General features: G+C 40.1%; 1 protein-coding gene across 2 annotated transcripts in view; it reads right to left on the bottom strand.

The window, feature by feature from the left end:
• Nucleotides 1-5,469: 5,469 nt before the first annotated feature.
• Nucleotides 5,470-12,139, bottom strand: part of CERS6 (ceramide synthase 6) — a 277,950-nt gene continuing 271,280 nt past the window's right edge. For both annotated transcript variants that reach the window (XM_010971414.3, XM_010971415.3), the window contains one exon: nucleotides 5,470-11,210. In XM_010971414.3, coding sequence (XP_010969716.1) covers nucleotides 11,058-11,210 — 153 coding nt within the window. In that variant the 3' untranslated portion in view covers nucleotides 5,470-11,057. The remainder of the gene's footprint in view (nucleotides 11,211-12,139) is intronic.

Genomic DNA, 12,139 nt, shown 5'->3' with positions numbered 1-12,139 from the left:
AGTGGTACTCTCCCACTGCAGACACCTCCATAAGCCCATCTGGCCTCCAGCACCTCACTTTGGGCCATCACAACTCCCCCACCTGGTATAGATATCACGCTGCTCTGTCCCAACCTAGGCTTTAGGACTGAGCAGGCCTGGAAGAGAAGAGAAGGAAAGGAAGAGAAAAAGGCAGAAGGGAAGGCTATCACGATCATTAACATCACTGTATTTCTTTCTATCTTTGTCATCAGCCCTTTGCTGGCTTATCTTCTCCCTTAGATCCCTCTAATGTGGGCATTTCCCAAGGTTCAGCTTCAGTAGGCAACAGAGGAAATGCCTCATAGCTCAGACTAAGTTACCTGCATTGCTGCTTTCGGGCTCTGAGACCTTGGCAAGGCTCTTATCCTCTTTGCGCATCTGTCCCTTTATCTGGAAAAATGGAAATAATAATGGTACCTAGTTAAAGTCCCCTCTTTCCAATTCTGGGCAAGCATTTCCAGATTAATGGGATCTCACCAGCTCAAATTCACATAGGAAAAATCAGCTCATTTTTCCCTTACAAAACATACTTATCTTCCTAAAGCTCTTATTTCTGTAAATATACACATTCCTTCTACCAGCATCTACTGAGTACTTATTATGTAGCAAGCGTGATGGCTAAGGATCCAGATGTGAAAAGCAAGGTCTTTGCCCCCAAGATGAGCACAATGGGGGAAGGTAGTATCAGCCCTCTGATGGAGTTAAATGGTTGTGCCTTTTCCTCTCCAGGAGAAATACCACATTCCAAGAGACTAAGGCTTTCTTAGGAGGTCCATACAAGAGCTCACTAGACAGAGGAGAGGAGAAAGGCCTTCCAGGCAGAGTGAGCAGCATGGCTCTAACCCAGCATAGCACATTCTGAGAACAGGGACTCGAGGATCAGGCTCATAGAGGCCACAGGGAGGGATGAGGATGGAGTGAGAGATGACAGGGTGCAGGACACGAACAGCCAGGGGGCAAAGCGAAAGGTCTTACTTACTGGTTCTCAGATGCCCTTCTTCTTCCCACTTGATCCATCCAAATCTTCTCTGTTCTTGTTGGCTTTCTCCTTGAAAACTTTCCTCATCTGATCTTGAAGCAACTTCTCTCTCCTCTGAACTTTTTCGGCAATCACTATCCTACAGTATATTTTATATGATGACAATAATGTCTTATGTATCTAAGGTAGTTACAGTTTTCAGAAACATTTTACCTTTATCATAAAGTTTGATCTGCATGATAGAACAGGTATTACTTCTTGTACAGCTACCTTGACTCATTAAAATAACCACTGCTTATGCCCTGCCTCTGTAGGCAGATTGAAAACCCCTTCAACTGAGCAGTTTTGTCTTCTGCCTCTCACAATGCCTAAGAGAATTTCTCAGAGAGAATTGGTGGTCAATACTTGTGCTGACTTAACATTGATGGGCATTTTATTGCATTCATTAGCACTGCAGTTCTCTGTGTTTCCAGGTAGCATGGCATAAACTGTCTCCTATGTCCTCAGACATGACTTGTAAGTGGTGTAACCGAGAAACGGCAGCACTGGAGGGACAGCATGGCAGGGCTCTGTTCTCGGAACCACCTAGTGTCCTCAACTGAGAGAGAGAAAAAAAAACCACCACTAATTACTTTGAAAAATTTTAATAACCCTTTTGAACTCATCTTTGGTGAAATGGCTCCAAATGGCCTGGCATCCTACACTTTGCTTGTTTGCTGGATTACTGGGTAGTACTAGCAGCCTGGGTCAACAGAACTAATAGGAACCAAGAGTTCAATCCTGATTAATCTAATAACTGCTATGACTCCAAAAGAGGAGGGCTGGTGACTGATCTCTTACTTCCTACAACTTCCTCTCTCTGTAGCACTCCATCCCGTTTGTCCCTTAGGGGTACTTCCCTGTGAGATTTTCAGCTCATTCTTAAAAACCAGGAGTCTAAAGAACTAAACAGTTCCACGACCAAGCTACTGGCTATCCTAATCTGCAATGTATTAAGTTACTGACCTGCTTGAATTGGTTCCTTTCAAACCAGTGTTCTGGGTGACAGCTGCCCTTGCAAGCTCCCAGGGTTAGGCTGGGGAAAGAGGTGTGCGCTTTGTTGGCTGGAACAATGCTGTGAACTTGTAAAATTGAGTTCAATCATTGGTGTAGTAGATTTGTTGAGAGTCTTCCCTAAGAAGGGCCGCTGACACAGCTGAGAGCACTAAACAGTACAATGTTGAGAAGGAGGAAAATGGGAATGAAAACTATAGGGGTAAAAATTTGAGATATATCAGAAAAATTAAAGGAGGTTAAAAAAAAAAAAAAAAGGGCCTAATGGACAATTCAAGTACATTGGAAATCTGAGCATTCCAAGTCTTCAGAAACAAACTGGAAGAATCACAGTGTACCAGGATGATATATGTCTAAGTTTTGAAATCACTCAGGTCTAGGGTCAAATCTCAATTCTACTGCTTGAGAGCTGACTGGCAGAGATAAGCTACTTAACTTCTTTGAGCCATAATAGGTTATGGGTGATAGTGGTGTGCTGGTATATATTTAAGAACTGGCTCATCCAAATCAATCAAACAACTGATTGATAAACAAACAAATAAATAAAACCCTCCTAGTACTTCAGGAGGTGGCTGTATTCAGAGATGGGGCCTTTAAAGGGGGTGACGAAGGTACCTTTCCCACTTATGCCTTCTATGTACATATCCCTAAAAGCCCCAGAAACAGGCTGTGTGTATGAATCAGTGTTTATTGCAGAAGACGTAGGATGTTAAATTTCTGCCAAATTAGGATATCTTTGAAACTTTGTTTTGTCCCTTTTGTTGGAAAAGGGAGATTAATATAATAAAAATTTCATCCATGGTTAAAGAAAAGAGGTGATGAAGGTAAAATGAGGCCCTTAGTGTGGGCCCTAATTCAACAGGACTGCTGTCCTTAAAAGAAGAGATTAGGACACAGACAGATAGACAGAGAAACAACTATGTGAAGACACAGAGTGGGTGCAGACATTATGGAACAGTATGGAAATTCCTCAAAAAACTAAAAATAGACTTACCATATGATCCAACAATCCCACTCCTGGGCATATATCCAGAGGGAACTCTAATTCAAAAAGATACATGCATTCTAATGTTCATAGCAGCACTATATACAATAGCCAAGACATGGAAACAACCATAAATGTCCATTGACGGATGACTGGATAAAGAAGTTGTGGTGGTGTATTTATACAATGGAATACTACTCAGCCATAAAAAAGAATGAAATAATGCCATATGCAGCAACATGGATAGACCTAGACATTGTCATTCTAAGTGAAGTAAGCCAGAAAGAGAAAGATTAAAATACCACATGATTTCATTTATATGTGGAATCTAAAAAAAAAAAAAAAGAAGACACTAATAAACTCATCTACAAAACAGAAACAGACTTGCAGACATAGTAAACCATCTATGGTTACCAAAGGGATGAATTTGGAGTTTGAGATTTGCAAGAGTAAGCCAGTATACATAAAAATAGGTTTAAAAAACAAATTTCTTCTGTATAGCACAGGGAACCATATTCAATATCTTGCAATAACCTTTAACGAAAAAGAATATGAAAACAAATATATGTATGTATATGCATGACTGAGACATTGTACAGCAGGAAAAAAAAACTACACAGTGGAAAGGCAAGCCAAGGAAAAAGTCAACCCTGCAGACCCCTTGGTCTCAGACTTCTAGCCCCTAGAATGGGGTTGGAGGCAGTGGGGGGCAGGCAAATTTCTAAGTCACCTAGTCTGTGATATTTTGTCACAGCGCAGCCCTCGTAAACTAATACTCCTCATTTCTTTGTCTTCTTTTTCCCTTCTCTTACTAGACTGTAAGTCCCATGAAAGCAGGAATTATATCTATCTTATTCATCCTTCTTTTCTTAGTGCTTACAATAATTCTTGGCACCTAATGGGCTTTCTATAATTATTTTTAAATGATTGAATGATGCAGCCAGGAACCTGAGCCTCTGTTGTTCAGATGTGGATGTGGTCCAGCAATAAGAAGGGGGCTGAAGAGAAGCTGAGTTGCATGGCAGCTATTTAAGAGAGATGCTCGTAGAGTTATACTCTGTCATGTTAACAGAGCCAGAAGAGCTCCTGGCTTCCCCAAATGGTGCATTTACTTATAACCTATCCTTTTGTGCCTCAGAGAAATTTTGGTAGTTTATTATCATAACTCATGCTCGGAATCAGAATGTTGCCGGGGGTGGTTATAATATTTGTAAGATTTTTAATAGGGTGTCTGCTTTATATTTTATAATACTGGTGGGGGGGGGGGGTGTTTGGTTGAATGTCAGCACTATCTTTATGGCTCTTGAGGTATTAGATGACATAAGCTTAGAGCAGAAGAAGACAAGATGGGAAAGACAGAGTTATACAGGAAAGACAGAGAGAGAAGGTCTAACAAAGTGGGGCACAGACCCCGAGAAGCTGTGTCAGTCAAGCTCCTATGAGCGCACACTCTGAGGCACAGTTTGTGTGTGTTGTGCTTTGTGCTGTTTATCCTAAGTGCCTCTTTCATAGTTTGGAAAAATCACTACAGCCTGATATATTTGAATGGATATCTCTATAAATTCTATTTTTCCAGAATGAAGTAGTACATAAAATTTAACTTGAAGTTTTTATATCTTAATATTCAAAGAAATACCATAACATATCTATGTTATATATGTAACATGAATATGCTATGACTTTGCTAAGTTAACCTTTGTGAAGTGGAGCACAGGGTTAGGATGGTGAACCAACAACAGAGCTCAACAACAGACCACAAGAGAACTTGAAATAGAGAGGTTTATTATTCACAGGTCCTGGGGGAAGTACACGGCGAACCTGGAGGGGCCATACAGGGAGGTCAAGGCAGGGTGCAGACAGAGAGAGACAGGACCTGGGGCACATGCTTTTATTACGGTCCATGGGTGGAGTGCTTTGGGGTTCCTGGGCTATGGCCAGATTGGTCAATTCATGCCAAAAGAGCAACGTTTGGCTAAGCCCCCCGGAGGTCTTATCTAAGGCATGCATAAGGCATACAGGCAGTGGGAGGCAGGGGAGATGGCTGATCACAAGGGCTCACTGGGGAGATCACAGCAGGGACGTACATTTGCTTAAGACCCTGGGCTGCGATGCAGGACATGCACCTGTTTGAGGGGCTAGTGTCAATTTCTGGTCCCTGCAGGCTGCCTGGCAAACAAAATGGAGGCTGACACGGCAACGGCATCGAGCAGCTTAGCTAAATTCTCGACAAAACAACATAAATCTGACATTATAGTTAGCATAGAAATATTACATTCCTTTCTTGTGATCATAGTGACTACTGGGACTTGAGGAGGTTTGCAAGAAACTCACAGGATACTGTGAGCCCGGAAATAAATCTTGTCTAGGAAGATGTAGTGTATTGCCAACACAAGCTAGGTAGTGCTTACAGAAAAGGGCATTTACACTGTACTCTTAATACTTATCTTTATTATGAAAGTGTTTCCAAAGTAAAATGATCCTCATAATAATGATTGCTTCCAGAGATCAAGAATGAATAATTATCTTCTCATATAAAAATCAGCAAAACACAGTAACAATACATAAAATAATTCTAACTGGCTAACAGTACACCATTCCATTTATGACAGAGATGCTCAAGCACTGAATTGTCTTAAGAAAACAAGTAAGGTTTTGTCACCTATCCTATTTCTCACTGCAAGTTGAAAAAAAATCAAATCCCTAAACTAACCACCTCCCCCTTGCATGACACCAAATGGCTATGGAGGTAACTGATCATGTGGGTAAAGAGCTGAGGAAAATCATGAGCTTAGAGGTTTTACGAAACTTTAGGAAATCAAACTTGGAGGGTGTTTTCCATCTTTAAATGAATGAAGCTCTAAGTTAAAGCTACAGATCACCACATCATTGCTCCTATTACAGAGCTAATTTCACTTTGGCAACTCATCTTGAAAAAATCTGTCATTTTTTAAGGGTAGTTTTACAATGACAGTTTAAAAAAATTACTGTAGATCTAAGAGGAAAAAAAAGTCTCTATAAAATCTAATTTTTCACTTAACATAGAAATCATTCCAACAGCTGTCATTCCCTGGTTTCCAGGCCACACAACATATACCAAAATAGGAAGCCAAGCTTTCATGGTCTTGTGTTAAGGAGAACAGGCTCACATGGGCACCATAGTTTTTAAGAAAAATGGAATCAGGCAGAGAAGGAAGTACGGCACACAACTGATCCAAAGGCTATCGGGAAATCAACAGCAGACAAGTGACAATATTCTGGCTTCCTTTTACTTAGAGTTCCAGGAGCCTTAAAGGAATGTGGGTGAAAGATAAACAAGACAGATCTTAGGCTAACAGTCCCTCCCACTCTTTCCTGGGCAATCCTGAGAATGTCTAGCCCTGTGGAGATACTGTGTGATGTGCCATCTGCCTGCAGAAACTTTCATCTCTTTGATCTGACAGAGTATTAGCTTGTGTCTATTTGAAGATGTATTCCTTTCCAAGGCTTCAGGCTGAACTCACGTTAGAAAGGCTAAGGTTCTCCTTTGGGTGTCTGCAGATCTCATTAAAAGTTACTTACGATGTTTTATGTTCTCTAATACAGTTTCCTCCATAAAAACCAGCACCAGGTATGCTTCCTCTGAGCGTATGTTAGAGGAGTTCCAGCCGCATAGAATGGACACGTGTCCAGGCCTCCTCAGCATCTACTGAGCGCCCCCTAGGGGATGAGATGGAACCATGCACACACATGCAAACCACAGGGCCTCTTTGTAGCCCATCACTAATGAAGAATTGAAGTGTGGCCACAGTGAACCAGTGCTAACAACTATCTGCTAACTTGAGAATGGCACAATTTCATTTTATCAAGAGAAACTTATAATGACTCTGGGGACAATACCTTCATTAAAAAGAAAGTCTTGCTGCATTTTGCATGAACAGTTTGTGATTATCAAGAGTATTCCTTCCATGGACAGACAGCACGCTGGTCAGCAAGTGCAGAATCAAGAACTGCATCTTCTCTTTCTATACAAGTTACTGAGAAGCTGAAAGTGCCTTGTTATCACTTTCTCATCAGGCTGACTTTGATCTGATTTATTTTTTCTTACTCGAACATTAGAAACATTTCAGGGCTACTAACACTTATCTACAAAGCAGGCATCAGCCAAAGACAAAGAAAAAAAAAAGCAAGCTACTTAGAATCTTAAGACCTCAAACAGCACATGAAATGTAAACATGGAACCTATTATTTCCAAAGGATTTCTTGAAGCCTCTTTGGACATAACCATTACAGATACTGATGACGAGAATTTTTTTAAACACCTTTGGAATTATTCTATATACTTTTTCTACTTCAAATTAAGAAAAAATACTCAAATATTCAGGCAACTTTGGCATTAACATTTCCAAGAAGCAGACAAAAGTAACTACCAATGCAAAATCATGACCAGATTGGGAACAATCATGGGTGTCCATAAAGTTCTCTCTTGAAGAGCTCTTTTGCAAAGACTCAAGTAAGCTGGAACGAAATCTCATTTACAACTTCAGCCCAAATAACAATGAGGTTGAAATATACAGAGTGGAAGATTCAGACCCTTTCTACCTAAGGTGCAAGCATTCAGTTTGCTCAAATTCAAACTCTATCAAATACTCAGAAGGGGAAGTTTGGCAAGAGAACTGGACATTTTGAGGTTCACCCACCATTCTGGCTACAGATGACCTGATTCTATCTCATTAAAGCGTTATTTCTCCCACACAACTACTTGCTTTCTTGGGGAAGGCTGCTACCTTTCTTCCTAGTTCATCTTTGTCAGGTGCTTGTTGCATGATCTGATGGTACCTCAGGATACCATCTGTCTAGCAGCCTAGCAGTAGCTGGATGTTAATGAAACCCTGGGGTGAAGCTGCAATCATATGCATTGTTTTCAACATTTAGCTTAATAACCCCAAATCCTGATGGTTGCTCCCCTAATCTCAACATTCATATTGCTAAATTTGGAAGTGTGAACTAGCTGCTGGCCTTAGGCTCTTTATGGTCTTAGCTCTAAGGCGAAGAGGCAGAAAGGAGTCCCCCACTCTCCGCCATGTGGTAGCACGAACAGGAAGTGGAGAGGAAGGTGGGAAGTTTCTACTGCACGTGGCGGATGGTTTTTATGAAAAGGATATGGATAAGGATGAGTCAGCGAGATTTTGGTTTCATCATGTTTTTTGAGAAACATACATGTACATACATAGACCACACATTTTATATCACTTAATGACCCAAGGCCAAATTCTACTCGATTTTCTACATTTTCCCCCCTAAGCCATCTAGAAAAGCTATAGCTCTGGAGAATAAAATATTACTTTTTCTAGACTCCTTCCTATATACCCCTTTGTACCTTGGGAAGGTTTGAATGTGACTGGGAGGAAGGAGGTATCAACACAGACTAAGTTCATTAAAGAGAAACAACACTCTCACTAATCTACAATTGAATTTACAAAATTCGCTTCCAAAGCTTTGGCCTGGCACAGGTAGAAGATAGGGTATCTCACATGTTTTCTCTCTCAGCCTTATCAGACCACCATGGGAGAGTAGCAGACAGAGATATATTATTCTTCATCTTAAAGGACCTACAAATACCATTACTGATTAGTCAAAAAGAACCCTTTGCCCTAAAATGTCAAATGAAATCAAAATCTATAGATACATAGAAGACCGTGTTAGGTTACTGCCATTGGTCAGACAGGTTCTGAGAATTCTCAGTCCTCCTAAGTGACTTTTGGGAAAAACAAAAGATTGTTCAGATGTCTTTGCTAAGTATAGACTTAATTTTCTTCATTTCATGCAACTCTTCTAAACCTTTCATTTACAAGCAGGTCTTCTGAAATTATTCTTGTATGCTAAAGAATGTGAGCTGATCTGCATCTGAACACCTTGTGATCCTCGGGTTTATTTCACCCATCAGAGGACGTGCTCTAAACACTAGAGCAAGGCACGAGTCACTCTTCTGTTCCATATTTTAGTTGATTAAGAAAGGAAACTTTCACCTCCTCAAAAATTTTCAGCTATAACCTGCTTGCTGTTCCTTTTTATATGCATCTGCATTTTTAGCAGATGTTCAGATGACTAACAAGTACTTCTGATGTTTAATGACTGGTCCCACAGACTCAGCCATCCACAATTACACTCCTAGATACAGCCCTATTCTGTGAAGTAAAATGACAAGACTTTACAAGAAGAATTAGTTGCACTGTTTTCTCAATGAGCAAGCAGACATATTTTCAAGCCTCTGTAGTTACTACGATGGACCACACCAGAAACATACTATTTTGTAAATAGGTGGGGAGAGATTTAATATTACAGGATGAGGATTCTGTTTGGGAGTATTCTTCTAAAGATTAACTCTCACATTGCGGATTGTGGGCACAAAGCTTTATATCAACTTTTTTAAAGAGTCGAATTGAATATGAATGGCTTTGAGCAGGATGTGCCCTCCCCAGTACTTTGCTTCACTAGTCCTGACTCGTACATTTTTATCACTGCATTGTGGTTTTGGACTCGTGGTTTAGATGATGGGCTTTCTGATTTATGAAATAAGTACTTAGAATACCTTTTACTCCCTCTTACTGAAAGTTGGAAGAAAAGAGATAAAATCTTTGGCTTATGTGTATGGTCTTCTTATCTACATGTAAGTAATTCTGCCCTGTAGGAGACCATGGAAACTTATTTTCCCAGTAATCTTTCTCAATTCTCAATCACTGCTGAGTAGAATGTTTATTGTTTTTCTGGAAATAGCTCCATTTGAATAAAAGCTCCTGGAAACTGAGCAAGTCTTCAAAGAAGCAAACAAAAGGACTTAGATTGTAACACTGCTCAGTTTCTAGCAATGAAATTCTCTTATGTTATGGGTTATGTTTAAGGAGACAAGACAAAGGGTGAAACAGTCTTTCTCCCATTGGCTTTATTTTGCTCAGAAAAATAAAAACATCAAGATCAAATACCAGATAGGGCATTTTCTTGGAAGCTGGTTGCAATAAAGTGCTTTGCCCTAGAGGTGCCTCTGGCCAACTCTTGGAAGTCTCCTTTTTCTGTCCCCAAATATACTTAGTTTCTTTTTTTATGACAAGACAAAAGACTGCACTAATTACAGAGTCAGTGGTAAAATCTGGTTGAAATCAGCTGCTCTCTTTGTTATTCTCAGATCATGGGACACATTCTCAGTTGTAAGAGTGATTTTGTTGTTTGTAACCATGACCCTAAGCAAAAGTCTTCCTTCAGAGCTAGAGCACTGACTCCGTAATAGAGAATTTAAAAAAAAAAAAAAATCTCTGTAACCTACAAAGTTAATCTCCAACTAACTACCATTCTCAATGAAGAAATCCTAGCTGTGTGCACAGGAAATGAAGTCTATTCTAAAGCAATTAAATACAAAAAAAAAATTAAGTCCTCCAATAACCATACTCTAATTTGAACAGCTAATTGACCAGAAGAGTGACAATTAAGACACCTCACTTATCCTGTTGAAACTTTATACTGGGAGGAAGGTCACTGAGACTATACAGGAAATTCAAAATGGGAATTGTAACACAAAGAAAGCAAACCTATCTGGAGCTGTACCAGAATCTTGCACTGGGTTTTGCTTGCTCTAAGTGACAAGTTAAGCTGATGCTCCTAGCCGACTGGGTTACAGCAACAGAAAGGGGTAGAAGCAAGTGTTGCGTCTCCCTCACTGTCATGAACCCAGAGAGTAAAAGAAGTGAGGAAACTCTCTGTTGTCCACAAATTTACAAACAAATACAAAAAATAAATAATATTCTAAGACAGTACAAATGCAAATACTGTTCCCTTGTGTCAATTACATACAGCATGCCTACGTATAGAGAATGGTAATTCTTCTTCATTCACAGACAGGACATATGGCAATGCACTATTCAAATGCTTTGATAATCCTAATTTTTGTTTCTGGTGCTGAGCTATTGTGAAAGGAACTGCATTTGCAACTTATTAAATACTTCCAGGAACAAACAGTTCACTTTGTTTGGGATGTGGAGTTTTGAGTAATTAATCATCCATGGAGCAAGGGCCACTGAGGAGATACCCGTTGGTACCACTGGTCCCATTGGTGGTGGTCGCAGTGTGGGGGCTCTTCCCTGGAGGTTCCGAGTCCTCCTCATCTGAGCTAGACTCAATATCACTGCGATCATCCTTGGACACCTGTAGAATACAAGAAGGTGAGTGCAGCCAGCTCTGAAGGAATCCTTAAGGTACAGTATGCTCAGAAGTACAAGCACGAAGGAAAAAAGATCCAAATATTTGAAAAAATCAAAGAGGATAGGGACATTGCCATGGTAATAAGTTCCTCTTCACTGGAGACACACATTTGGGCGACAAAGTCAGTTATCAAGGGATGGAGGTGAATTTAGGCATCCCAAGGGACCAGACTTGTTGACCTCCTTAGGGTACCTTTGGCTATTGGGAACGTACTAGACCATGACTCCCACTCTTACTGGCAAAGTACAGACTGTGCTACTGGAATGGCACTATAGGAATTTGGTACAAATGGGTCATTTATTCTCTGATGATCACATTCCCTTTGAGAATCACTTAAAGTCAGCTCTCAATTAACTATACTAATGGAGCTATCCACTAGCTCTGATCATTGAAACATCATTCTTATCTGGCTTTGTAATGCATCATTTTATGATTTAATCTGTTTTCCTTTTCCATCTGCTAGAATCAAGTAGAAATTTTGTTTTTCATACTACATAACAACTAATGGCAGCAGGAGGCATTTGGGGCACTTGCTGGGTGAAGTCTAGTTTAAAACATTTCCCAAGGAAAATCTACTGACTAGATCAGCATGAATGGGCTCCCATTGTTCCTGGGCTCTTCAGTCCTCCCTTCAGTATGACTAAGTCATGAGGATGGCAAGCAAAAGCACCAGGATATAAGTCTACATATTACCATCAAGGATGAAAACAAAATTATACAGTCCAGCAAAAAAGTAATTTAGGAAGAATTAATGAAATTCTCTACTGCTTTAAAAATTAAAATAGTTTGAACCTCCTGCTCCATGTCTAAATCGTGGTTAAATATTTTCACCCAACAGGCCTTAAGACCTTTCAGTAACTGAACACCGTTAC

Source organism: Camelus bactrianus, chromosome 5 (assembly GCF_048773025.1).
Source record: "Camelus bactrianus isolate YW-2024 breed Bactrian camel chromosome 5, ASM4877302v1, whole genome shotgun sequence".
NCBI classification, from domain to species: domain Eukaryota; kingdom Metazoa; phylum Chordata; class Mammalia; order Artiodactyla; family Camelidae; genus Camelus; species Camelus bactrianus.
Note: the sequence above shows the minus strand (reverse complement) of the source record. Positions and strands in the feature narration are given on the sequence as shown.